Source organism: Symphodus melops (genome assembly GCF_947650265.1).
Source record: "Symphodus melops genome assembly, chromosome: 5".
Taxonomy (NCBI): domain Eukaryota; kingdom Metazoa; phylum Chordata; class Actinopteri; order Labriformes; family Labridae; genus Symphodus; species Symphodus melops.
This window is the reverse complement of record NC_136695.1, coordinates 23,577,629-23,604,666: the sequence shown is the minus strand read 5'-3', so window position 1 is coordinate 23,604,666 and position 27,038 is coordinate 23,577,629. Positions and strand designations below refer to the sequence as shown.

The following is a 27,038-nucleotide window of genomic DNA, read 5'->3' as shown; positions in this document are numbered from 1 at the left end:
ATGATGCTTAGTGCCAATACAACAACAGATATTCAGACGTGTGTATTATTAGGCTACTCAGGGTAATAATACCTGTTGTAGATCATTCATTAAAACACCTGGTAGGCGTATAGGCTATTTTGTATCGATGCCTCCAAGCTCTACAATGTTTAAACTATGGACTACCACATGCAATGTTATTTATTAAATAGTTATTTTAAGTATGTAGCATGTGGATGAAATAAAGACTCTTTATTTTTTCTTAACCATGTAGGCTAAAATCACTTTTATTTCTATAAAAAGTTCGAGTAATAGGTCTAATCTACTGATATTGCTCTTGCACATCAGTCAAATGACTGCCAGAAAAAAAAAACACATTTTGACTTTACAAACTTTGACAAATCTATTCTCGCGGTTCTGTGAGTTATCATGTTTATAAGCGGACACATTTGAGGCTTCCTTAAATGCTTACCTTACAGTAGTTTAGTTTCGAGCATGCTAACAAACTAATTAGCGTTCCGATGTTGACAGTAAATGACTTCCGGTTTGCAGGTAATTCGTCGCAACCATAGATATATAAAAATGTTCGCAACAGTTTACCGAAAACCCAAGACATATTTTTTACCTGATGATGTTGCTAAAAAAAAGTTACGCAATTATCTGAAGGCTCATGGACGAAAACACAGCTGTTTAAAAACAAGATGACGGGAGGAGACGCCAAGTTACAGGTAAGTGAGCACCTGCTAGACCCATAGAGAAGAGGGTTAGATTTACATTATAGGCTATATGTTTACAAAATATATAGCAGAGTCTAAATCTTTCAAATTTAGCCTACTGACATGTTCTTTATTAAAAGTTTCCTCAGACAAACTCTAAAAGGAATGCACTTTAATCAACTCTTTGCATTAAAACGTTTCACATTTGTTCATTAAAACGTTTCACATTTGTTCATATGGGTGAATTTAACTGTGATTTTAAACTACTCCGCCTAGAAATGTATAGACCTAACTGTTTTTAATTGTGTGTCACCATTCTTTGTAGCCTATGAATTCTGTTTTTGCACATTCTGTTTTGATGTAGTCTACTCTCTACATCATTGAAAATGAGTGCATGCCCTCAATGATTTTTTTAAGACTTAAACAAAAGTTAAATTAATGACTCATGTCACTCTGTCATGGTAAATGGTTTTGGGTTTGTAGCCTATAGCTCTTTTTCTTGTCTACCCATATCATGATGGCAGAGGCTGCTTAGCTATGTGAAGTGGCCATCAGAAATCTGCTAATCCCATTCATGCATCGTCAACAGTGGGAGCAATTTATGGTTAAGCGTCTTGACCAGGGACACATCAACATGTTGGTGCAGGATTGAACCCCCAAATTTCCTGTTTAGAGACAACTGGCTCTATACCACTGAGCTACAGCCAAGAGATACACATTGAATACTCAATAAAATTTAGGCAACAGATTGCTCACATTATAATTGATTAAATCTAACTTTGTTAAAAGTTGAGTTAACACAACTCAAATCAGTTGCTAAAGAATAACATGTTTACATTGAGTAGATTCAAATAAAGCGCACAAAGAAATTTAAACAATAATATTAATGTATTAAAGAGCTGGCCGCAGAGAGGCCACAAATAGATGATGCATCCCTTCCGTGAATCTGCATCATGCCCCTGGGGGCATCATAATGAAATAAGAAATTAAAATAGAAAATGTAAGAGTTACTAAAACAAACAATTCACAGTCATAGAGAAGGACCACTTGGACATGTGGATGGCCTTAAAGTTCAAACAGATAACAAGTTAGCTTTTTGCTAGAGGGTTTTGTCTGCCTGCTAGCTGACGGGCCCTCCCACTCGAGAGACTTACCAGCACTGGTTGCTGCCCTCTGTTGACACTGTTGGGCTGGTTTGTCGCTGTCCTTTGTCGTCCTCCCTGCATTGTAGCTCCATGGTTGACCCTTTTCCGGGCCGCCACAAAGACATTGGAAGCTTCAGCGTAAAAGCCCTGTGTTGAATTAACTACCACAGAGTTGATTTCAACACTTTTTCAGGGTTATATAGCTCCACACTTTTTAGAGTCAAATGAACACAAGATTAAATCGGTGTTTCAAATAATTAGTTATTAAACAGCAGGCAACCACTATTTACTTACAAGCAAACAATACACTTAAAAAGCTGAGGTTTAGCACTTTAAATTCCTCTTTAAGTCTCAAAATAATGCACTTGGCTTGGATCACTGTCAGGTTGAAATTGAAGCTCCCATATGTCAACCAAATGAAATTGTTATGTTAAATCATCCACACTTTCTTTATGTCTTGTGACCAGACGATAGCTGCTGAATTCAAAAGAAGAAAAAAGGGTCAAAATAACAGGAAGTGTCAAATAAAAGCTGGCTAAATCTATTTAGTTGGATTCATTAAAAATTCTCTTAATTTAGAATTACATAAACATAAATATTGCATTATATTTAATGCAACCAAAACAAGCAGATACTATCGCAAACATTTTTGTTTGAAAGTTATTTAAATAGTTGCTACAAATTCACAGGACACATTTATATTGAATACATTTTATCAGATACATTAAGTTAAATGTACTTGACTACAGAATCATTTATTGCAGTGCATAAAATCAAAGTGATTTCTTTTTATATCATGAAGTAATTTCAGAGGAGTCATGTGCTGCCACGTGTGTGTCAATTCAATATTTAACTCATTGGTTAAAGTAAAACATTAAACCGATTACTTCAGCTTCAATCATAATGAAGATCTTAACCCTTTTTAAGCATGCTAACATTTCCTAATTATATTTTTTTGCAAAGGCCAGCATTGATGGTATCCTTCATGGGATTGTAAGTAAATATTTGAATGTAGGCCATGATATCATACTGTATTTTTATTTTGACCTGATGATGGTGCTACAGGAAAAGTAAGTAAGTAACCAAAGCTTCTAAGGATTATTAGCAGAACTTGTAAGATTTGTTGCCCACTTTGCAGGATACATTTAAAATAAAATTGATGAAATGCACAGCAAACATTGTCTTTTATTAACGGTCAGATAAAGATGATAATTTAATAGTAAAAGTTTAACCTAAGTTAACTACCTGTCTGTTTCCAAGTAGTCTTGCTGTCTAACAAAAACTAAGTGCTTGTCCAGTTCTACACACTGTTTATAAGTTAATGTTTAGTTAAAGTCCACACCCTTAGTACTATCTCTCTCTCTCTCTCTCTCTCTCTCTCTCTCTCTCTCTCTCTCTCTCTCTCTCTCTCTCTCTGCCGGCCTGAGCAATAGAGCAGAGAAAATAAACCTGTTGAGCTGGGTGAAACCAGGAAACCAATCAAAGGGTGCACTGAGAATAAACAGAGAGAGAGAGAGAGAGAGAGAGAGAGAACAAAGGTAACATCAAGAAGAAGACGCAGAGAAGAGGGAGCCAATGACAGAGAACATGTTTCCGTTGTGTTCAGCTCGGCTCCTTTGACCTCAAGATGTGGACCAGCTGTGCTTGTGACATGAATACTGGTAAGCAGAGCACTGTGCTAAACAGGGGGGCAGAAAAGGCTAAAAGTGTACGGGTGGAGAGAGAAAGTAGGGGAAGGAGTGGGATGGTAAAAGTTGAATCTGCTTCAGGCGTTGAGTCCGTTTTAAAACACTTTGCTTTCAGTTCACGCTTACTTAGGGTTTCCTCTTGTGATTATTGTGGAGTAAATTTGCTAACAGACTCTGTTTTTTTTGTGACTTTTTTGAAGATCTGGACAAGGACTGTGAAGAAGTAAGCAGACAAGATTGTCAGTTTCAGGAGGAAATGCTTAGAGCTGTGTACAGATTTTTGTGATGTTGTACTTCAACTAGCTGTCCATTGTTGGATGCTGATGGATTGATATGGATCAAGAGTGGACACTGAGTGAAGAAGCTAAGATGTGTGCTTTTCAAATAAAGCTGGGAAGTCACAGACACCACTTGAAGGACTATAAATGTGAGTGTAAACACTTGAGCTTATCTCAATAGCTCCTCCTATTTCTGCTCACACGCACAACAACTGAGTTTTCAATTCTCATAGAAACAGAAAGATCTTTATTATTTATTGTCACACCCCCAAACATGCAAACAGCCTGACACTTAAGGTCACATTTTGATCCACATCAATTTCAAACACTCAACAACGAAATGATGGCAGCTGCAGGGTCAGGAACATCTAGAAGCCCTAAATCCAGCTCTGAGCCCCCTACAAGTGGAGACCGGCGGCTGGTGGACAAGGCTCTAAAAAGATTGGATAAACTCCATGAGCTGTGCACTAACCCTCGGCTCGGTCTGAGGAACAGTCCACCATACCTACCTGATCTGGTTTCGGAAACATCAGAGCTACTCACGCTGGTTTGGGAGCCCTACAGAGGCTCCAAGGCCGCAGGCGGACCGGTGCCCCGAGGAGACGAGGCCAAATACTTGAGGGTCCATGTCAGGAACCTGTTGGATAAGACGGACAGGGCCGTGATGCTTTTTAAAGAAGGACGGGAGAAGATCTTTGAAGAGACATCCAGCTACAGGTAAGAGGACCTGTGGGTCACACTTGCTTCCACTCACAAGACTAATCAAAGGTGCGTGAGGTGTACGGTTTTAAAACTTACTTCAAAGACATTCAAAACACATTTGAGTTTCTTTTCGTTGTACAGTCTAACATACCAAACATGTGACTTTGAAAGGGTTATAGAAGCTCTTCAATGCTATATTCATTCATGATCCACTTACTTTCACTCTTGACTTTATAAATCAATAAATATTGAATCTTTCACATTTTGGAGGACAAATCAACGACAAGAAAAAAAGAATTTACAAGTTGATTGAAAGACAAACTGTAAAGCATTAGTATCGACATCAGATCTTTTCAGTCATCCCTCTAACACCAAAGTGTTTTGGAGTTGGCTCAATAAACATGAGAAATCGATGTGTTTTTGTGGTTTCATTGTATGAAATGTGTCTTTATTTTTGTGACGTGGTAAGACAAATGACACACATCAGCCACTTTAAACAAGTGAGGTGTCTTTTTCTCCTTACTCTGTACACATTTGGATCATTTATCCCCATTTTTTAATGAATTTCAACATTTAATAATTAATAACATTATAACTCATATTTTGTCCTTTTTTTTGTAAGATAGATTTTGAGATAATGGATATCAAATATTGGCCATCACCCACCGCACTTCAATGAAAATTTCAAATCCAACTGCATTACTTTATCTTCTCACAGAATTAACCGTTGTAAAAACAACATATTTTGTTCCTTATCGTCCCTTCAATAAGTGTTTTTTATTACCTGCAGTTTTTTGTGTCGTTACATGTTTTCCATGGAGTTTGTTTGATTTTTTTCTCGGTGTAATTTCCAGATGGAGTCAAAAACAAATCAGGATCATTAATCTTATTCCAACATTTTTTACTTTTATTTTTATTTTTTTCTGTCAAATTGTTCCTACAAGATAAGTTCCTTATCCAGAGGACATCAGCTAACTTTTACTTTAAAGGCATAACAGACCTGGACAGAAAAATCCCAAACTAGCAGCATGAACTGGTGTCACACGATGGGCTCAAATTTGAGAACAGGGATCCTGACCGTAAATCTTTTTCCACATAAATCCTACTCAGTGACCTGACCGTCTTTTATACAAATAAACTCTGAGGTCACCAAGAGGACACACACATCCCTCAAATCTTTACGCAGTACCATGAGAACAGAGCTTTTCTCAGCTCAAGCGTTTCAAAAAGTTCAAGAATCCAAAAATAGTCTTTTAGTTTTTTATGCTTGAAAAATGACTACGTGACTGTTAATGTGTGAGGCTGTGACACGCTCCTGAATACTTAAGTGAAAGACCTATTATTGTACTCCTTTTAATAGTTTCACAGATTCCATAGGTCATGTGTAAATCTGCCACTGAAGGGAAAAAGTGTTTTTTGTTTTATGAGTTTGTTTTTGGCCAAAATGGATATTATGGAAAAGCTAAAAAGGAGTGAGTTATTTATTTGGAGTTTGGGCTGCGTCCATCGCTTCTGTTCAGACTACTAATGACGATGCTGGAAAACGGGCCAAACTTGCATCTTTGTGATGCTAATGTTGGGAAACTTGGCAAAAGCAATTACAACGTCAGTATGTGAACAGCTCTGCAGAGAAACAGTCAGGCCTTGGAACATTTTTTTCATGTTTTCCTATTCGCGTGTATCCACAGGGGATACACAGATATACTCTGCTTTTGTTCAACCATATCTTCAAATCATCATTTGGCCTGAATGTGGAAGAGCCCTCTGCAGCTTGGCTTTATTGTATCCCCACACTGTTCAATGAAGGGTGAGGTTAAAAGTAAAAAAGCCGTACAGTTACAAATGGCAGCAACTAGCGGCTTGTCAGTCGGTAAATCCAAAAAACACAAAAAACATCAAGAAGAGAGGCATCCGTTTAAAGGATTTATTAACAAGTGACATTTCAAGCCAATACGCTCTTCATCAGCCGTCAAAGTGTATTTTAGTCATTTTAATTTAATAGCAAATATACATTTTCTATGCTATTTCCATGGAGATCATATTGTAATTCTGGAAGAAGAAAAGTAAACACTACCCTTTACATATCAAGCTATCAAATGCATCTGACCAATCAAAATGCAGAGCTGATTTTCTTTCTATCTATCAACCTATCAAATCTTAGACTTACATGTAAACTTTATTTATCCCACAGAGTAATTTGGTTCCACAGTCCCAGAGCATGCATACATTTACCGACTAACAACAGATGGTGTATGTCAGACACAACAATCCTTTCAGTACTTGACAAAGATGAGCGTTGGCATGCTGATACCCTTGTGTGGTCTCTACGTACTCTTTGATCCAGCTATCTAACTGCCTCCTTTTAACACATTTTAAAGCTCACATCTGTTATTTTAATTCTTCATATATAAGCTTCACACTTGTGAATTTTACACACATTTACAGTTGTGTTAGATGAATTGATATAAATACTTTCACTCTGTAATATTGTGCTTCTCCTCTTACCTCAGTCACATCCCCGTTCAGTGTCTCTCTGTGCCTGTTGCAGATACAGTATATAACATACAGTGTGTGTAAATGCACAATAGACATGAGCTTTAGCAAAGATTTTTATTTCAGATGAATCCTCAAATCAGATAAGCAACCTTTAAACATTTCTTACGTGATCTTCCACACTCTTCTGCACACAGAAGATAACAGATGGCCCTGTCACTCAGATAGGCCTGCATGGGCAGCCATGTGGAAAATGATCTCAATGTACTATGCAATAAGGCTTAGATGTTGAGTCAAATAGTTTACATATCGTCTTCTGTGTTCTGTCTCTATATGTTTGTTACAAAGAGCCAGACTAGTGAGCTGCTGGTATGTGGTCTATTTCAAATCAGACTTTTCTGTTAGATGGTCTAAAAACTCTTTATAAAAAAGAGTTAAAAACAGAACTGAAATCTGACTGAAGAGGGTCTGAAGCCGCGGCTGGAAGATTATTATCCGTGACGACTTTGACCTTCACTTATGGGAATTCAAAAAACCCATGCAAATGAGCAAACTCTTTTAAACATGCAGCTACAACCGTGAAGAAACGCATGGGTCCTTATGTGTAACTTGCGTAATCATCTGTTTAAAAGAAATTAGGAAAGTTCCTCTAATTTTTGCAACGTAATACACTTCCTATATAAATTACATGACTCAGAACAGTTTTGGGTGAATTTTTAAACGACAAATATTTGAAAGTTCGGTGTTGAAAGTTTGCTTGTCATTGTTCAGGATTTTTGAAATTTCACAGGAAATGAATGTCACCATGTCTCCTTAAAAAAAAGATGGCTTTCAGCTGAATTAAGGATGCAGAACTTTCCTAAACTCTCAATATTTTATCACAATGCTGCTCACACAGAGACGGCTTTAGAGTCTGGGCAAAAAATGGTTCTAAAAAAGTATTCTTGTATTTCTGCTGGCAGAGTGAAGGTGATCAAATATGCGATATAGAACATTCAAAAAGAAAAACAAATGCAGCATTTGACTTTCATCCACTTTGTGCCCACTTATTATGATGATAAAGTTGTGTTTTTGTTAGAGATTGAGCAATGTTCAACATTTAGCATTTATGTTAATGTGACAAACTGACACACAGTATCTCAGCACAATGGTGTTTTAAGAGTTGAAAATAATGTGTCTTCTACTTCTGTTTGTAAATAGTACTTCTAACCATGGCTAATTTGCCGGACTTGTCCCTGCTTAGGCTTTTAGGAAATAACACACGATATAACCACACTGTAAAATTGACGTAAAAAACTGGCATATTGAAAACAGAAAAAAACTATTGAGATGAAAGTAAAAGCAAGGCAGCAGGTTCTTAAAGGAAACACTGAAGGAGTGTGTATTCATTGTTATAAGAGGATTTTGTGCTGGTTTACTGTTATTATTTCACTTGTTGAAATGGAAAGTCCGCCAAAATCGCACGTCCCTGTGACGAACAATCGAGGCATTTACAAATGTGCTTCAGATTTTCAGAGATGCATTCAGATGTCTTTGAAAAGGTTGATGTGTGACCAAGAATGCCCCAAATCAGGTCTTTTATTGAACTGGCTCTTTATTAATCAGCAGATGTCTCACAGATTCCTATAAGCTTTTATGTTATAACTGCTGTTTTACTGCAATTTGTGTATTTTGAATCACAAAAAATCTGACGTATGATTACATTTCAAATGATTAACATAACGGTGGAATAGGTAAAGGTGTCATACTCCTTCACACGGCTCGACTATCATGTAATACAATGTTGTATGAGTTCTGTTTAGGCTGCTACTCTTCATAGCTTATTTATTTTCCTCTCTTGTTGTAAAATCGAGAATAATTTACAACTTTTCTATTGTGGTCTGATGTCCACCATTTTCCCTTTTCACCTCATTGTTGATCGTTCCACCCTCAGACTCTGGCTTTATTTTAGCAGCCTCAATCTTTTCCTCCTCTGCATTGCATCATACACCTGCTTTTCGTAGCTAATCTCTACTTTTTTCATTGTTGGCACTTTCAATATTTGAGTTTTTTGGGCTGCTCCACTGTTTTACATCCTGGCAAGCTCCAAGAGCGACTTCACACACTGAAACTGCACAATAGCCCGGTTTCTGTTGTTAAACTCATGGATCTATTATATGTTAGCCTAGTGTCTGTATTTGCAAAAAAAAAAAAAAAAGAATAATAATAAAAAAACTGGAAACTGAAAGAAAAAATTAGAAGAGAAATAAAATGAGTTTGTCTCAACTGTTTGCACTGAGCACTGTTTGCACATTTATCGACTTGAGTCACAAGTCGATTAATGTGCAATAACAATAGTCTACATAATAAAAATGTAACCTGTAACTTGGCTCCAGAAGACTTCAGAAAGACAGAGTCAAATAATCTTCAACACTAGCCTGAAGTGACACACTAGCCACTGGAACATTTTGTGGTTTTACAGATAGGCACTCAGAAGACAGCATCCTGTTTGCTAGCTGGACTACCTGTTGTGTCTTTTGTGTGTATGTTTGTTTGTGTCTGTGGAAAATGTCACCTACGTTTCATCAATGCTTGTTTTAACTGATAGCAGTGACAGTAATTGTTCCCCAAACAACAAAGGGTTGTGAAATGTTAACTTTTTTTGATCTGTCCTCCGTATTTCACCATCGATGTACAGCCAACTCTGACAGTCTTAACAGCAGCTGTCATTGACGGAGTTCGCCGGTGTAACACCTATGTTAACACTGGTGTGAACGCAACAATAAGATGAAGTCCTAGCTCTAAACCAGAGGTGTTTAATGTGACTACGCAGCCTAAATGTTTCAGAAGGGGGGGGGGGGGGGGGGGGGGGGGGGGGTAAACCAGCATCAACAAATACTTGTAATTTTAGGTAAACAACAGGACCAGAAACAATCTACAGGTCAGAGCTGTGCCTTAATATTCATGTTTCTATTTCTGAAACCACAACTGAGAGTCTGCTGTGTGTGTTTTTCATTTTCAGGAGGAACTTGACCAAACTGTCTTTACTGTTCAGTCACATCCTCTGGGAGCTGAAGGTCATATTTCCGGGGGGTGGATTTCAGGGGGATACCTTCAGGGTGACCAAGACAGAGGCTGAGGACTTTTGGAGGAATTCATTTGGAAAAAAGTAAGGATGGCAAATTTGTCAGGATAAACAACATTTTCTGTCACTCTTTGATTCTTCTTTTTTTTTTTTTTTTACACGTGTCCTCACATCTTAATAATGGTACTTACAGGTGTATCGTGCAGTGGAAAAGTTTTAAAGAGAAGTTGCAGGCTGTACATGCATTTGAAGAGGGTATGGAGTCTATGGCTCTGAAGTCAACTATAGATCTGACCTGTAACGACCACATCTCTGTGTTTGAGTTTGACATCTTTACTAGACTGTTTCAGGTAAGCTGATATTTTCCATCAACTTCACAGTCTGAATACGAAAAGGAAAACAACTTATAATCATTGGCTCTCCATCATTTGGGAATAAAAGATGGGGACTTTTCTTATTAGTAAATACAATGCTAAAAAGCATCTACAGTATATGTTCATTTGCTTAGCTTAGCATTAAAACTGGAGCTATTCTTACTCTGTCCATAAAGACCAACAAACCTAAAAGCAACTTTAAATATTCAAATAATTATGTTGCTTTTTAGAATAATAAAAAGCCCGATAGTTGTAGTTTAATAAGGTTTTAGGGGCCAGTTTACATCTTTGCTTGGCACACTGACTGCCTGAACTCTCCCTATCAGTGAAGACAAGACTCCAGGAAGCCACTGCACCATGCCAAGTTTAGTCAAGCACATTGTTACTCATGAACCACAACCTGTTGTTCTCACTCTGCAGTGTTTGGGTAACAGTTGTCAAAACCACTATATAACCTGTTTGTGAGTGAGCCAAGACAGTCCCTTGAGGCGCATTTCTACCTTAAGATTCATGAATTTTAGTATCCCCACTTATTAGCCTTTTTGCTGAGCGAAGCTAGCTAGCTCCTGGTTGTAGCTTCATATTTTGCACAAAGATTGCTATCTCTGTAGCTCTATACAAAACAGGATACAGCTATTTTCTACATTTGTAATCATTCCTTTTTATGCTAAAACATTTTCAACATGAAGTCTCATCCTGAGTCTTCTCTCATTTTAGCCCTGGAGATCACTCATCAGGAACTGGAACCAGCTAGCAGTGACCCATCCCGGCTACATGGCCTTCCTCACCTATGACCAGGTTGTAGCTCGTCTGTCACACTACCTGCATAGACCTGGGAGGTGAGAACAAGCACAGCAACAAACTGCATGGCTCATATCACAGATTCAGTGCACAGCTCTCTAAATAACCCTAGAGCTTTGTTGAGTACTTGGAGTTACATTGAAACTGCCAATAAATCTCTGTTGTAAGAAATTAGGCTCTTGAAGCCCTCCAAAATCTAAAAAAACTATTTTGTATTATTTTCTTTTTCAGAGAAAATTTCTCAAGAGGTTGCTTTAAAAACGTTTGAATGCTATTTTGATGTATAATAGTTCTTCGTTTGTTGTTTTTGTAATGCCTGAAACTCAAGGTTACGACCTGTTTGTCGTAACCTTGCTATGAACAGCTTCATGAAATGAGCATTGTGCAGGTCGTTCACATTCAGTAGACTCCATTATATGTGTTGTAGCTAATTTAAAAATATGAAGAACTGAATAGGAAATACTCATATAAACAAAGAAACTATAGTGTTAAATCACAAACACCCAACCTACATCACCATACCTGACCCTGCCACACCCCCAACATGATAAAAGCCTGGCCTCAGGCCCCCAAACCAAGCCTGGCCTGTTACAGAGAACAAAGAAAATCACAATATTCCCTTTGTATTCACCTTTTGTTGAGAGAGCCCAGAAGACCAGAAATGGATTCATTAATGATGTAAAATCATCCTCACCGTCAAAAAGACAATAAAGCTGTGAAACTCCTCTGCATCAGATCCTGTGTTTTAATGTGCGCTCAACACGTAATTTTTCATGAAGTGGCAGTAATTACATCTGAGTTTTTTGAAAAGCATAAAAAAACACAATGAAAGGAGACTCATTTTCCCAACAGAAACATAATATCAAGTAACAGATCCTGTAAACTTAAATGTAGACATTTCTTTTTTAAATCTGTCTTGATGTACAAAGGTTTCTTTATTCACAGCTATATTTTTCGTCTAAGCTGCACTCGAATGGGCCAGTGGGCTATCGGCCATGTGACCAATGATCGTAACATCGTTCAAACCATCCCCGAGAATCTACCACTTTACCAGGCACTCATTCAGGGCTTCAAGGAAGGCTGGTGAGGACACACACACACACACACAGGCCACTGGTTTGCTTTCTTTCTGTTTGTGTCGTTACACCATGTGTGCCATGTGTGTCTGTGCCTACAGCTACTTGTACCCAGATGGTCGTGATGTGAACCCCGAACTGACGAGCTTAAGTGAGCCGGCTCAGAGGGGCAAGGTCAAAGTTACAGAAGTAAGAGGATGCACTTTGTGCCATCAGCATCCTTAAGGTGGCGACCACAACGGAGCACGAATCATCTTCTTAAATGTGCTGTTGCCTCTCTGTCTTAACACCCAACAGGAGGAGTACGAGCTCTACTGTGAAATTGGCAGCACCTTCCAGCTGTGCAAGATCTGTGCAGAGAGGGATAAGGACACACGTATTCAGCCCTGTGGACATCTTCTGTGCAAACCCTGCCTTATAGGCTGGCAGGTATGTAGCCCCGTCCCCATACTCCCTATAACTAACCAGCTAATGCTGGTAACCTTAACAGTTTTCTGTGTTTAGTGGAGTGAAACAGTCAGGTTTGACTAAGCCATATTTATTTTTATGGGCAAATCATGTCTAGACCTGGTTATTTGAATTTGGTTTGAAGTTCATGTCATAATTATTCTTAGTTTACCCAACCATATGATTGATATTTACTTGCTCTGTCATGCAAATTAATTCTATGGATGAATTCCACATTTGAAAAAACAGAATACAGATACATTTTTGGTTTCTCTCTGCACAAAATGTCATTGAAATGTTACTTTTCCAGTTTGACCAGATATGCAACATTTCAATAAATTTGAAAAGTAAATTTGCTTGAACATATATTTTCTTTAAATGTTAATGAACCAATGAAGATTCAACAGTGTATTTAAAATAGCAAATATTTGTACAAGACGGCACAGATTGTGGTTGAATCAACATTTGTGGAAACTCTCCAGTTTGCATAGGCAACATAAACAGCTGTAAACTCCTAAACCCACTTTTACATGTATCACACAAAACAGTTTTAAATATAATAAAGTCTATGCTCAAAGTTTGTTCTTCTTTATTAGTCTGCTACTTTGAATACGTCCATTCAAAATGTAAGTCACTGCTGACAAACTGAAGCCTCCTTCCAGAACTCACCAATCCCACTCGCCTTCTGTGTATTCAGGTGGTTTATATCTACATAAAGTTGTAAAGCAGCAAGTCCTGATCATTGGCTGAAGACTTCCTGCTTGAGCTCAGGCTCACATCTTCCTCAAAATGCATCCGACATATTACAAAAAAATGTGTGTCAGAGAGAGAGCGTGAAAGATGGAAACACAGAAAAAGAAAGAAAGAGAGTCAGACAGGAAAAGAAAATTAGATGTGCTCTGTGGACGTCAGACCACAATGGAAAAGTTGTAAGTAATTCTCGATTGTGGTCAACCAAACTTCCTCCTCAAGGCTACAACATAAGACATTTTAGAATCAGAATCGGTTTTATTGCCAAGTACTTTAACTTCAGAAGTAGCAAAGACATGCCTACACGTGTAGCTATCGAAGAGTAGCAGGATGCAGCAGCTTAAATACAACATTGTCTTACATGATTCTCAAGCAGTATGAAGGACTACTGCACAAATTATTGTTCATCTTTTTGCAGGTGTTGGCTATCAGTCGGCCAAATTCAAAAAAATATTTGGTCAGCAATCTAAATAGTCACTTCAAAAAAAGGACATACTTTTTAATTGTTACAGAAATCAAGAGAATAGCTAAAGAAGTGTAATAAGTAAAATGATTTATTAAAAAGTCAAGTGTTTAACACGCTCACCCGTTTTCGCTGTAAAGTAGTACTGTAAATACCTGTAATCAGCTGTGTCTTTTGAATGAAGTATTTTTCTATCTTCATACATAAAGTTTTTCCTCAGACAATGGATGACAACAACGCTCGACATTAATACAGTGTTTTCATTACTCTGTCTGTGACCTGTCATCGATAATCATCCAGCAGAAGTCGGCTGGACACAACTGCCCCTACTGCCGCTGTGACATCAGAGGAACAGAGTCCATCCTCGTCGAGCCGTACCTTCCAGGCAGTGGTCAGTGGGAGGAGGAGGGTGTGGAAGACGTAGAGGAGGATGACCATGAGGACATTGAACTGATGGTGAAGGAGATGGCTGCCCTGAGGAAAGTGAGAAAACATTCCTGTCCAAACAAATCTGTTAGGTATAACTTGAGCCAGGCAAGCCGTGTCAGTCCATTTGCTACGTTTGAACAGATTACAATAGCATTGCATTGACTGCTTTGACTCTCTCTTTCTATTACTCATGTAAGGCATGCATTTCAACTTCCCCCACCAAGGCTGGTTATTTATTATCTTTTTTTAGTCATCAGAATAAAGAATTCATTCCTCCTGCCACTAAAAAGCAATATATGCCAGTGAAGAAGCAACCCACTGACTAACATTTGTCCCAACAGTTCTCCAGTTTGGATGACCGGGTTTCCAGCTCCAGTGTTTGCCCTCCCCCCTTGCCCCCTAAGCACAGCACTACCCCTCTCTGTCCGTCTCCTTCCAGTCAAACGCAGACATCAGAAACCAAGAGACTGGGCAAACACTCCCACTCTCATTCAGTAAGTTACAGACGACACTTTTATGAGTATTATCTGCCTGCCCCTTTTTTGTGACTTTTCTCCTCTCTTTAGCAGGCTCAAAGTGGAAATGAAACACGTAGAGGACACAAAAAACACACAGATGCTAACAGGTGAAGCAACCAAAGAATTTAGAACAAAGCAGTGGTTGAGTAGCTACAATCAAGTGTTTTGCATAGTAATAGAGACACCGATTTGTGTCACTGTACATAAACAGTGAAGCAAACCAGCACATAAATCCACTGAAAAAATAAAAATAGTATTTATATATATGTTGAGTCATTGCTGTTTTAGTTTTCTATTGTACTCTAATTATGACTAATTACTATTATTACTCTTAATGTGCTAAGTGTTTTGTAGTGAATAAAAACAGTTTTGTGTCCTCGTGTCAATGCAGGCTTCAGGCGGAGGGGTCATATAGCAGCGAGGAGGAGAACTCTGTCGGCTTGAGCCTTCCTCCGGCTTCACCTCTATCCCGCAGGTGATTGACAGCTGACTCCTTTAGAAACATTCTGCTACAAACCAGTGAGCTCTTCTAGCTCTTTCAGCTAATTCATCTTTCTCTGACTCTTTGTATTCTGTTTGAAACAGCGCTGAAGTCCTCACAGAAGAAAAGTTGTCCTCCTCCTCTCCAGTGGGTGTCGACAGTAAGTAAACCTTTAATATGCTGTCACATTTGTGACATGTGGTTGAAAACACAGGAAGAACTCAATATGATGATGTAAAGTCCTGGCAGTTATTGCATTGCTCTGCAGCTGTAAATCTTGTTATAAGGGACATCTTTGACACAATTATTTTTCTACTGTATTTGTGCATTTCTGAAATAATTTAATTTAATACTTTAATACTTTGTCACTTATTGTGTTGTACATTGTAGAGCGACCTCTTTTCTGTGTTTGTTTGTAGGCGGAATAGCATGGCTTGGACCCAGCAGTCCAGTCAAACAGAGACAAAGACGCAAAGCGAGGGAGGAACGGAGAGCAGGCCTCAGAAAAGACTCATGTGGTTTGGGCGACGTGACGAGGTCAATGTCCTCCTGACAAAAAAAAAAAACAACAACCACTGCGCTCTACAGACTCCTCAAGTAAAGTGACAATTATCTTTGAACAAAGATACCCTTAATCTACAAATCCGTCCTTAGAGAATGTAAAAGTAGTTTTTGGTATCATATGAAAATACCCATGTGTCTGCTGCACTGATGAGATCGAGAGTAGTGGGTGGTAGTCTCAGTAACTATTCTTAGTGAGGCCTCCTGCTGTTCAATAATCACATTGCTATTTTCACCACAGTAGGTTCAGCACTGATTTCTGAACACCGTGTCACTGAAAGACTTCTCTATCATTAAAGCATTTTCTGAATAAGATGGATGATTTTTGTAAATGTCACAAAACAGACAAAGGAATGGAGCTGTTGAATTTATGCTACGTTGTCAATTGAAACTATGCCATACTTTTGTACATGAAATAAGTTCCAAGAGTAAACAGATGTGTCTGTTCAACTCCCTTGAACAGTTTCATAAAGTTCTAACATCAAACTAATAAACCTGAAAGTCACACACACACGCTGAAATGTCTAAGTTGTTAAATTTATTGGGGTCAGGGAAATGTTAGCAAACAAATGAGAAGTGAACATCAAGTGGTTTTTATTTTGTTTTCTTCATTCTGGTTTATGTGTGTTGAAAACATCTCAGAGGAGTCACCACGGAGAGAGAGAGAGAGAGAGAGAGAGAGAAAAGTCAGGGCTCTAAAAGAAAATGAGATGCCATAAAGGCTGGTGGATAGAGAGGGACAGGTGGAGGAAAAGCAAGTAATAAAAGGGTCATTCTTTAGGAGTTGTCAGCCAGGACATCTTCAATCCAGTACAAGAACTCGCACACTTTGACATAGACTCCAGGGTAGTTAGGCTGGGCACATCCCTGACCCCATGACACCAGGCCAAAGACCTCACCAAGACACACCAGAGGGCTGCCAGAGTCACCCTGACACAACAGAGAAGAGAGAGTGTGAGGCGGAAGGCGCTGGGTCCAATCAGACTTTGCAAGGATTTACTGAAAAAAAAACTCACATTGCATGCATCTCTGCCTCCGTCCATGTGTCCAGCACAAAACATCCTGCGTGTGATCATACCAGGATAGGCATTCTCACAGGCCTCGTCGTCCACCGCGGGAGCATCCAAGCACTGCAGATGGCTCGGCATGTTCGCTGAAACAGACAGAGAGGGGAATGAAGCATGAGAAACTCATAGTGCATGAAATAAAATATTTACAGGGAACGATTGGGAATAGTTTTTTGTTTTTACAACCTCCAACAACAAGAAAACAATTAGATTGTTCATTTCTTCAGTCTGTCTGTAAATATCATCCCAAAGCTAAAATTACTTTTTCTATTTCTTAAATTTTCTATTCCAAAAACTACAACTATAGATCATAAGTATGCTTTAATGTATAAATAATTTTCTTTAAAAAAACAACACAATTTATTTGCAGTTTCTCAAGACTACAGTATTATTTGGAGACCATTTTATAGCCCAGACACACACTGTCACACATTCAGTTGTTAGAGAGCATTAACAGAATGAATAGTAAGGGTTGGATTTGTGGGATTTTCTAGTGGATGATGCAGCTCTCTGTCGTCTTAATTTTTATTTATTTAAAGTTTCAGTTTGCACTTTTCCCTTTTACTCTACTTGTCCATGTTAATCTACCAATCAAACATTTAATTGTTCCATTCTACTGACACAGTTTTGGTTTTACTGTGAATGACACTTAAGCATTAATGGTGAAGTATTGCAAATGTGAAAACTGGCAACCTGATTTCCATGTTTTTCAAATCTGAAGAACTAACACTTTGTCTCATTAGGTGTTTGATCTTATCCTGTTTTTGTTGAGTGGAAGCTTCTGTGTAAAACATTGATGGAGTAAGAAATGCGTCTCTCTAGCACCTTCTTCTCCATCCATGGCCGTGTTTCCCCAGCCGGATACAGTGCAGGGGAGCCCACCCATTGGGCAGCCTGTGGGCAGAGGGATCGGTGCGACTGCCTCGGTCACCTCCACTGGGTGGAAGAGCTTGATAAGCATCACATCGTAGTCCAGAGTCTGATAGTCATAACTGCAAACAGAGGGTGTACATGTAAATTAATTTTAAATATTGACTGTTTTTTTGCTTCACTGAATGTATGAGTGAATGAAAAAAGAGGATCGTGAAATTATGTAAAGAGATTCTGAAATGGGATGGTTCATTTCTTCACTCACCTAGGATGCCAGATGATGGTGTCAGTCTTCATGAGCTGCTCTGTGCCCTCAGAGGTTCGCAGATCGTGTTCTCCCAGCATGACTTGCATTGCATAGGGACTGAGGAAGGAGCAGAAATGCACTTACAAAATATGAAAGGCTAAAATGCTTTTTGTTTGTTCAGTCTTTCTCTATTTTGCAAAGACGGCACATTTTTACAAGCCCAGTCTTCCAACTTCTGATTCTGATGTATTTATAGTCAACACTCCAAGAAGTCTAATGCATAAAATTAAATCCAGACATGTAGGGGGAGGAATGGATCCTGACAACAGAAGGTAATGTTTCTATAATATTTCAGAGAACATTTTCTCAGGTACTCACTTGTACCAGCAGTGGGCAACAGAGAGCACCCACTGCTTGTTGATGAGCACCCCACCACAGAAGTGGTAACCATAGTTCAGGGAGGCCATGTAAGGACGGGAGTGAGGCTCACACTCATGTCCGCCAATGATCCTGCCATCTTCGCGGGGAACTGCCACTGAACACACACACACATTTAACACATACATTAAACACGCAGGAGGAGTCAACTTCCCATCCTAATATGTCAAACACTGCACTCACGGTACACATTTGGCTAAGTGTGTGCTGAGCGCTTTATATATTACTAAGTATGTCTGTCTTTACCAGCAGCTCCAACCATCAGCAGCAGAGCCAGCAGTCTCATGTTGTCAGGTGAATGCTCAGAAGACACCTGTACACCTCCCCGGCTCGTATTTATATCCCAGCAGCCCCACCGTGCTCATTCTGGTTCCTCCCTCCTCTTCTCTCTCCTCCTGTTGACCCCATCTGTGTCTTCACACACTTTTTTCCCTCTTGGCGCTAAGTGTCAACCCAAATCTACTTTCTTATCATGCACCAATTTTTTATGTTTGCCAACTTCAATCCCATAGTAGTACACCCCCTGTGGTTATGTCATCTGTGCACCTTATTTACAAATGCGGACCAAGGTCTCCACACATTTAACACCTGTTTCTTTTTCCCTCATGGCTCGCTCAGGAATAAAGTTATATTACTCATGCAAACGCTTGTGCCAATTTATAAAGCAGCTTGAACCTGCAGACTTTGTTTAGAGAGATTTGATGAATCATAGTTTTCCACTAAGGAAAAGGGTTAATAAATGTGCCTGTTTACAGCTCCACTTTTGGACGTCCTTGAAAGAAAGCCAAGACGGGTGAGAAAGAAATCATCTGTGGTCTCACAAGCAGAAAACAAAAAACATGCAGAAATCTGTTTTTCATTTTCTCTGTCAGGCAGCAATCAATAGTCTTTGCGCTTTAATGACTGAAGTTAAATCATTCATTACTATTTTATTTCACAATATGTAGCCACACAAAAAGACTCATTAAAATAAATGTAGTCTGCTAATAAGCTGCTTCCACATGTGTAGCTGGTGAAAAGAAAAGATATTTATTAAGAGGGAAGGTGCAGAAAATCTATCAAATGATCTGTCAAAAACTAATCACTAACACTCTCAAAAGCCAAAAAAGTGCAAGTTGTTGTTCACTTAATAACTTTAAAGAATGAACGTGGCACATAAGAAGATAAGGTTATTTTTCAGGATAGGGACTGGGCCAGGAGGAGTGGACAAACATTTAAAGGGTGGGTGAAGGTTTGGTGAAGCTGAAGAGTGGGAGGTGGTGCATGGATGACAGTGAGGAGTAAAGGTATAAATGCAGTGAGTGGCTGATCGCTCACATCCAGTCTAGTCGTAGGAGGGTTTGAGTCAACCTCGAGATGATTGGCCTGATTGTTCTCGCACTCTTGGGTGCTGCAGGTAAAGCAAATCTGCATTACATACCGGGTAGAAACAAAAACCCTGCTACACTTATTAGAATCAGAATCACAATCAGAAATACTTTCATTCATCATTATGAGTAAAAACATGTTTTGTTTCTTTTACCCAACAGCTGCAGCCCCTACAGATGACAGGATTGTGGGTGGCTACGAGTGTGCAAGACACGCTCAACCCTGGCAGGTGTCTATCAATATCGGATACCACTACTGTGGTGGCTCCCTCATCAATGACCAGTGGATCATCTCTGCTGCCCACTGCTGGCAGAAGTTTGTATTATTTTAACATGTAAACAAGTTTTCATTGCAAACTTCAATTTCAGATACTTATGGTGATTTGATGGTTTATTGTCGCCATTCCAGCCCCTACACACAGATTGCTGTCTTGGGTGATCACCACATCTGGATGAACGAGGGCACAGAGCAGTACATGTCTGTCGATGCCATCTACTGGCATGAGAGTTACGACTACAAGACCCTGGACTACGACATCATGCTGCTGAAGCTGTCCCACAAAGCCACATTGGACCAGTATGTCAAACCTATCGCCCTGCCCACAGCCTGTCCCACAGCTGGGGACATGTGTACAGTGTCCGGATGGGGGAACATCTATTCAGATCAAGGTGAGCTATAGTGTAACTGACTTTCAAATCAATAAGAAGAGTAAAAATGTCTTTTTTTGTGTGTGTTTTGATCTTCCTGTTACATGTATTAGGGTGAGAGTTGATTATGAAGGAGCAAAACATGAACATTGCACTCCTTTTCCTTCTTTTTATAATCAATATCTCATATTTATGCTGTATGGCTGTTATCAGTGGATGTTGGGATTGTTAGGATTGAAGCTTAGCTAATGTTTCACGGTAGAAAATGTGAATTGCTTGCCAACTTTGATGCTCTGAATATATTCTATTCTAGGCTACATCCAAAAATATGAAAAGGTTACACTTGTATTTTGCTTGCTCGTCAATAATTAATTACCAAAAAATTCCAAAGCAGGCTGCTTTGTGAAAATAAAAATATATATATTATGGGCTAGACATCTATACGTTTCAACTTACACGTCTTCATCAGGGCATGCCACAAGTCAACCTTTGTAGGTTCTAAGTAAATATCTTTCCTATCTTTATTGAAGATAGCCACATAAGTCTGATTGTCTTTTCTGATGTTGACAGCCTAAGGCCACATAAAATATTGACTTCATCCCCTCATGATCTTTCTCTCTTGCTCCTCTCTGTAGTGTTCAACCCGTTCCTCCTTCAGTGTGTGAGAGTCCCCATCATGTCTGACAAAGACTGTGAAGGTTCCTATCCTGGCTTGATCACTGACCGCATGGTGTGTGCCGGGTACCTGGAGGGAGGCAAAGATGCTTGTCAGGTACTTTCACGCAATTAAACAGCACATAAAAAAGGTTTGATGGTCTATGATGATGTAAAATAATCCTTTAATGGTATGAGATAATGAAAGGAATCAAATCCTCTCTTTTTCTTCCTCTTCCCTTCCTGCTCAGGGTGACTCCGGTGGTCCTTTGGTGTGTAATAACGTATTGCATGGTATTGTCTCTTGGGGGCAGGGCTGTGCTCTGCCCAACTACCCGGGCGTTTACACCAAAGTCTGCTCTCTGATGCCCTGGATCAACGATACTCTTACCAGATACAGCTAGGCTGTGATCTTCCATCACAGAGCTACATGACAGAGAGGAAACCAGAGCGAGAGCCAAATTGAAAGGGACAGAGACAGGAGATGTTGGTGGGAAGTGTCAGATAGAGAAGCAGCAGGAGAGCAGACAAGGAAGAGAGAGAAACAAAGAGAGACCGAGAGGGAAAGACGGAGAGAGATGTTTAGTCTGGGCACAATCAATAAAATCTAACATTTTGTGATGCATCAGTGTGTTTATTATTGTAGACAATATATGAGTGCTCCATCTGCTCACAGGACAGATGCTTTTATGTTTCTATCTTCTGAATACTTGAGGTCAAACAATCTCTGCACAAACAATCGTATAATGACACCAGCTTTGAACAAATCCAAACACAGAGTCATTGTTGGAGAAGCTTCTGTGAAAGGCTTCCAATTCCTTCCAAATAAATGTTGAGCCGCAGCAGAAATACCAGAGGCAGAAAAAGAAGTTTGAACTACTGAAAATGAACATGTTGCCAACAGAAGTGGTGAATAATTCATGAAAAACATAAAACAGAAACAGTTGTGTCCACATATGAAAAGACTATATACAAACCAAATGAGTAAAATATCCAACTGTACATGGTAAGATGTACGAAATGTCAGCTTTCTATTGTTTAGTCAGAAGAGTGCCTTCCAGAAACAAGAGACCAGGTGAGGATGCTGCATCAAGCAGGATGACCTGTTCAGTCACTTCCAAATTAGAAACCAGCCATGAAGTTGGAATTGAAAAGGGGCGGGGCTTGTCAAAAGCGGTTAAATAACAGCAGAGCAGCAATGGGCTGTAAAAAACTTCAAGATTAATTACTGTTTATTTGTGGCCCCCATCATGTCTTGCCAAAAAAAAGAATGCAACATTAATAACCTTGTGAGAAATATGAGGCACGCTACAGCTAGATGTACTTTGATTAAACTTCTGTTTCAATTCCATGTGGTTCACTACATTTCAACACCACAGAGTGTGGGACTTGACTTTTTGCATCCTTAACCTTCTGTTTCCATTATTATAAGACACTTACAGAAACACAAACTCTGTCCACAAGTAAATAGAGCTGCATGGATAGTTTTAATACGTTTTTGTTCATGTTTTAGTTTGTCATTGGTTCTTGAATAAAAAAAAACTTGAATACTTTTTTAATTTGGATTTTCCATCCCCTGAGTGCAGAAGGCTTTATACGCCTGGAACGGAAGAGCGCAGAATGTTGCAACAGCCCATTCATCAATGTCAGCATGCAACAATATTGTGAAAAGGAATTATACTATTTTTTACATTTGTCCAAAAGAGTTCAATTCAGTATTGAAAACTTGGCAGCGAGGCATTCCTTTCACATATTTTGTGGAAGAGAAATTCAGAAAGTTAAATGTTGGACACATTCTTCCATCATCTACCCTTCACAATTATTTTCTTTGAAGTAATTTCTTTATTGAATAGGAGCATATTTCTAAATCCTATGCTTGTATTTGGAAGAAAACATATGTTGCTTTTAGACGTGGACAAATGAGAGATCTTCAGAGCAGGAAGAAGCTACGTCATCATCATTCAAACCAAAGAACCTGATGTGCTTGTTGTTTTAAAAGCCAATATGAATTCTGAAAGCAAAATAAAATGACAACAACAGAGAGTTACAAAGAAATGCAATGCACCAGTTTCCCTGTCAAACGTAGCTCAACCTTCACAATAAGTGTCACAGGGAAACATGAATTGATGAATAATCAATTAAATATTTGAAGTATTTGCTGTAAAACTCATCCATTTAGAGTCTAAAGGCTGTGTGTTCATTTTAATAATATTCAAATTACTAAAAGAGCAGCAATCAAACCTCGAATAAGTTGGAAAACTTCTCGTACTCTACCTGGAGTCCTCTAATGTAAACTATGAGCTGCAACTTAAATCTGTTTTAGTTATGTGAAAGAGGATAAGCCAACAATATATGTCAAAGTTATCCCATGGTGTTAAAGGGACGCTTCTTCAGCTCAGCCGGAAGCCGGTTAAAGGACCACATCAGAAGCACCTGAACAGACTGCTGAACACAATCATGTGAGGTTCATGCCTGTAGTGTCAATTATGATAACCATGGCTGTATGAAAAGGCTCTGTGAGATGACGTCCTAGCCCCGCCCCTTTTGACGGTGTGCCGTTCTGCTCACTGCGTCAGTTTAGTAGTGACAAGAGTTGGCTGTTTCATGTTGACTGCCCTGCCTGTCGTTCCGTGTGTGTTGCTTGTCTGTGTGCGCCCATGAAACCTCAACCACATACATACACCCACACCCACACACACACACTTCTGTACACCCTCAAGATATAAACAGTTCAACTGCACTGTCATTTAAAGTAACCAAAATAAAGGAGGAGTTCACGACGGAAGCTTGTGTGGGGTGTCATGAGAGGTTCATGCCTGTAGTGTCAATTATGATAATCATGGCTTATGATAAAAGTGTTCACATGTTGTTTAATTCATAAAATTCATAAAATTTCTCATCAAATGAACAATTAATGTGCTGTAGTCTATGACTCATTGTAAAATACAATAAAGGGCCTAGAAGGTTTATTTTTGGACTGCATTCTATGTAAAATACACAATATGAGCTGGAAACTGGCTCACAATGAAGAATCAATGTAGATTTGTAAAAGAGAGCAACGGTTTATAACTTCTGATCTTGGAAATAATGTCACATATAGCAGACTCAAGTGTTGCGCTTTCATTTTTTTTATTTGTCATAGTGTCCAGTAAAAAAGATGGAACATGAACAGACAGGATGTTGAGCTGTTGACTGAACTTTTTGATCAACTTTGATCACTTAGTTGCTGGCCATGGTGCTCTCCAGCCAGTCGTTGAAGAGGCAGACCTACAAACAGAGACAGAACAAGGTTTTAGCATCACAGCTTCAGGGATATCTCATTACTGGGTACTTATTCTGAAGAGATAGTTTAGATTTACCTTGGCGTAGACACCGGGGTGATCCCTCTCGGCACATCCGTATCCCCAGGACACAACACCCTGCAGCTGACCGTTGCACACGACGGGGCCACCAGAGTCACCCTGAGAAAAGAGAGTGAAGGATTTCAAAGGTTTAATTAACCTTAAAGGGCCAAACAAGAAAATTCTCATTCCTATATTTGTGTCTGAACATTCAATGACATACCTGGCAAGAGTCCTTGCCTCCCTCCAGGTATCCAGCGCAGAACATGGCATCAGTGATCATGCCGGGGTAAGAGTTATCACAATCTCTGTCGGACAGGATGGGGATGTTCAAGCACTGCAGCTTGTCGCCGTTAGCAGCTGAGAATCAAGAGAGAAATGCAGAGATCAAAATGGAGCTACAAAGCATTACAGAATTACAAATGAAGAAACCAATGCAGCATGTCTTACTCACAGGAGCTCATGGTGTTGCCCCAACCGGCGACCTTGCACATGGTGCCAGCGGAGGCACAGCTGGTGGGCAGAGCCACAGTCTGGACGTACTGGTTGAGAGTGGCGGACTTGCTCAGCTTGATCAGCATGATGTCGTTGTTGATGTTGTAGGAGCTGTACCTGGGGTGGCGGATGACGCGGGAGGAGGTGATGAACTGCTCAGTTCCCTCGTTGACTCTGATGTGGTGCTCTCCAAGACGAACCTCAACACGGCTAAAAAAAAAAAAATAAGAAAGAAAGAAAAGAGGGGAATTAGAAAAAACCACAAACAAATTTCAATAAATAATGAAGCTGCAAACACCTGAAGAAAACATGAGAAATGTGCTTACGACTTGTAGCAGTGAGCAGCAGACACAACCCAGTCCTTGTTGACCAGGGAGCCTCCACAGAAGTGGTAGCCAGACTGCAGAGAGACCGTATGGGGCTGGGAGTGGGGAGTACATTCATACCCTCCGACGATCTTGTCGTCGTCGGTGGCGACTGAAAATAAACACATATCCACTTATTAGTTGTTGGTTTAAAGATGTCAAACATTGTCAACAAAATAAATATACTTTGAGAAAGAATTTCTATTTCTCTTCATTTTTTCATCTCGCCCAAAGTCAGCATTATTTATCATAGAACTTAGACTTACTTAGTCTAAGTTAGTCTAACTTAGACTCCAGGACTGTGAGAGATAACTTACACCTTTATCAACTCAAAAACACTTTTGGGATAGTCTTTGGTAAAGTTAAAGGATAAAGGTCAGCAGAGCGTGAAGGTAAAGAGGTTCACACTTACAAGCAGCTCCGATGAGCAGAACGAAGACTAGAGACCTCATGGTTGCTGAGTGATCTTGTCGATGAGAGACCTTACCTGGAGCTCTGCTTTATATTCACAGTCGGGAGAGCTGCCCTGCTCTCTGACCATGCCCATTGGTCAGTGAAGAGCCAATCACTGAAACAGGAAAAGGTGCAGGTGGCAAGATAACATGGTTGTGGTGTGTCAGCACGATTTGTTCTTCAGAAGGGAAATTAAGAATATAGATCTACACTATTCTTTTTTTCAGTATTTATAAAATGAAAACAACGATAAAAACCAAGCAGTGTGTTATGTTGGCAATGTTCACATATGCCTTTTAACACTCACACTACATTGTATAGTCATTAAATTAGTAATTTTAGTAATAAGTGTTGGTTTATGTGGAGTGTAATGGTGACAAAGACAATGAACATTTTTTCTTCTGTTACCTGAACTTGTGATTAAGACATACAAATTAAAGTTTAAGTGCATGTTTAAGTTTCACGCCGGTGTTGGAAATACAATCATACATTACTATTGGGCAGTCAACTAGAATGTTTTTATTAACTCTCATATCATCATCAGCAATGAGTTGTTATTACCTTTCAGAAAATGAAGGAACATGATAAGCTCTTAAGTTTTCAAGTTAAAAAGAAGAAAAACAAACTAATCTTAAAAACTGCTGCTCCCAATGTTGTGGATATAAAAACGTCAATGATTTAACTTTCTGCAAACTAATGTCACATATATTGTAGAGAGAACGTCCCCTTCCTTTTTTTCTTCAAGTCAAACATTTTCGAACAGTTTGTTTTCAAAAGACTATTAAAATAAATTATATTTTGCTAAAGTTTCGAGTCCATCTCTAGTTGGTCAAAGCTGTCTTGTGTTTCTCTGGTCAGAGTGCACAGGTACAGGAGTCACTCTATATTTAAATGTGTGTGAACCAGTGACTGTATATACAGATGGACAACGCGCTTCAGCCTCCTCTCACTGTACAAGATAAGGTCAAAATAGCCCCATGGCGGGTGCTGACGTTTTGTGTATTAAGAGCCAGAGCCTGCACAGAAGGGATCAGCTCGCTTTGTTGATATCTCCACACTTCTGCTAACAACAATATATTTAATTTATATCATTTGTTGATAAAATCACAAATATCCCTCAGTTTTCTG

General features: G+C 39.2%; 3 protein-coding genes and 1 pseudogene across 6 annotated transcripts; 2 read left to right on the top strand and 2 right to left on the bottom strand.

Annotated features, from left to right (window-relative positions):
- Positions 1-525: 525 nt before the first annotated feature.
- Positions 526-16,476, top strand: cblc (Cbl proto-oncogene C, E3 ubiquitin protein ligase). 3 transcript variants are annotated; one of them, XM_079345021.1, is made up of 15 exons: positions 526-707; positions 3,274-3,501; positions 3,729-4,523; positions 10,003-10,149; positions 10,259-10,415; positions 11,157-11,278; positions 12,186-12,323; positions 12,418-12,505; positions 12,614-12,745; positions 14,277-14,459; positions 14,747-14,899; positions 14,972-15,030; positions 15,315-15,398; positions 15,509-15,564; positions 15,824-16,476. In XM_079345021.1, the coding sequence occupies exons 3-15, from the start codon at positions 4,147-4,149 to the stop codon at positions 15,955-15,957; spliced, it is 1,830 nt and encodes a 609-aa protein (XP_079201147.1). In that variant the 5' UTR covers positions 526-707; positions 3,274-3,501; positions 3,729-4,146; the 3' UTR covers positions 15,958-16,476. The 3 variants fall into 3 exon arrangements, with proteins under 3 accessions (XP_079201147.1, XP_079201149.1, XP_079201148.1); XM_079345023.1 differs by having other exon boundaries at positions 3,274-4,523; positions 14,975-15,030; XM_079345022.1 differs by having other exon boundaries at positions 527-707; positions 3,274-4,523; positions 14,280-14,459.
- A 72-nt stretch (positions 16,477-16,548) lies between these two features.
- On the bottom strand, positions 16,549-18,890 carry LOC306824739 (trypsin-like). Its single transcript, XM_079345026.1, has 6 exons — positions 18,834-18,890; positions 18,528-18,684; positions 18,168-18,266; positions 17,858-18,024; positions 16,982-17,118; positions 16,549-16,895 (listed from the first exon to the last, which is right to left on the bottom strand). The coding sequence occupies exons 1-6, from the start codon at positions 18,871-18,873 to the stop codon at positions 16,743-16,745; spliced, it is 753 nt and encodes a 250-aa protein (XP_079201152.1). The 5' UTR covers positions 18,874-18,890; the 3' UTR covers positions 16,549-16,742.
- A 1,025-nt stretch (positions 18,891-19,915) lies between these two features.
- On the top strand, positions 19,916-21,853 carry LOC306824740 (trypsin-2-like). Its single transcript, XM_079345027.1, has 5 exons — positions 19,916-19,983; positions 20,117-20,270; positions 20,364-20,623; positions 21,238-21,374; positions 21,508-21,853. The coding sequence occupies exons 1-5, from the start codon at positions 19,944-19,946 to the stop codon at positions 21,658-21,660; spliced, it is 744 nt and encodes a 247-aa protein (XP_079201153.1). The 5' UTR covers positions 19,916-19,943; the 3' UTR covers positions 21,661-21,853.
- Positions 21,854-24,361: 2,508 nt separating this feature from the next.
- LOC306824737 (trypsin-1-like) lies at positions 24,362-26,004 on the bottom strand (annotated as a pseudogene). The gene is made up of 6 exons (XR_013781771.1): positions 25,870-26,004; positions 25,419-25,569; positions 25,052-25,302; positions 24,821-24,957; positions 24,616-24,717; positions 24,362-24,523 (listed from the first exon to the last, which is right to left on the bottom strand). The product of XR_013781771.1 is annotated as a trypsin-1-like (transcript).
- Positions 26,005-27,038: the final 1,034 nt, after the last annotated feature.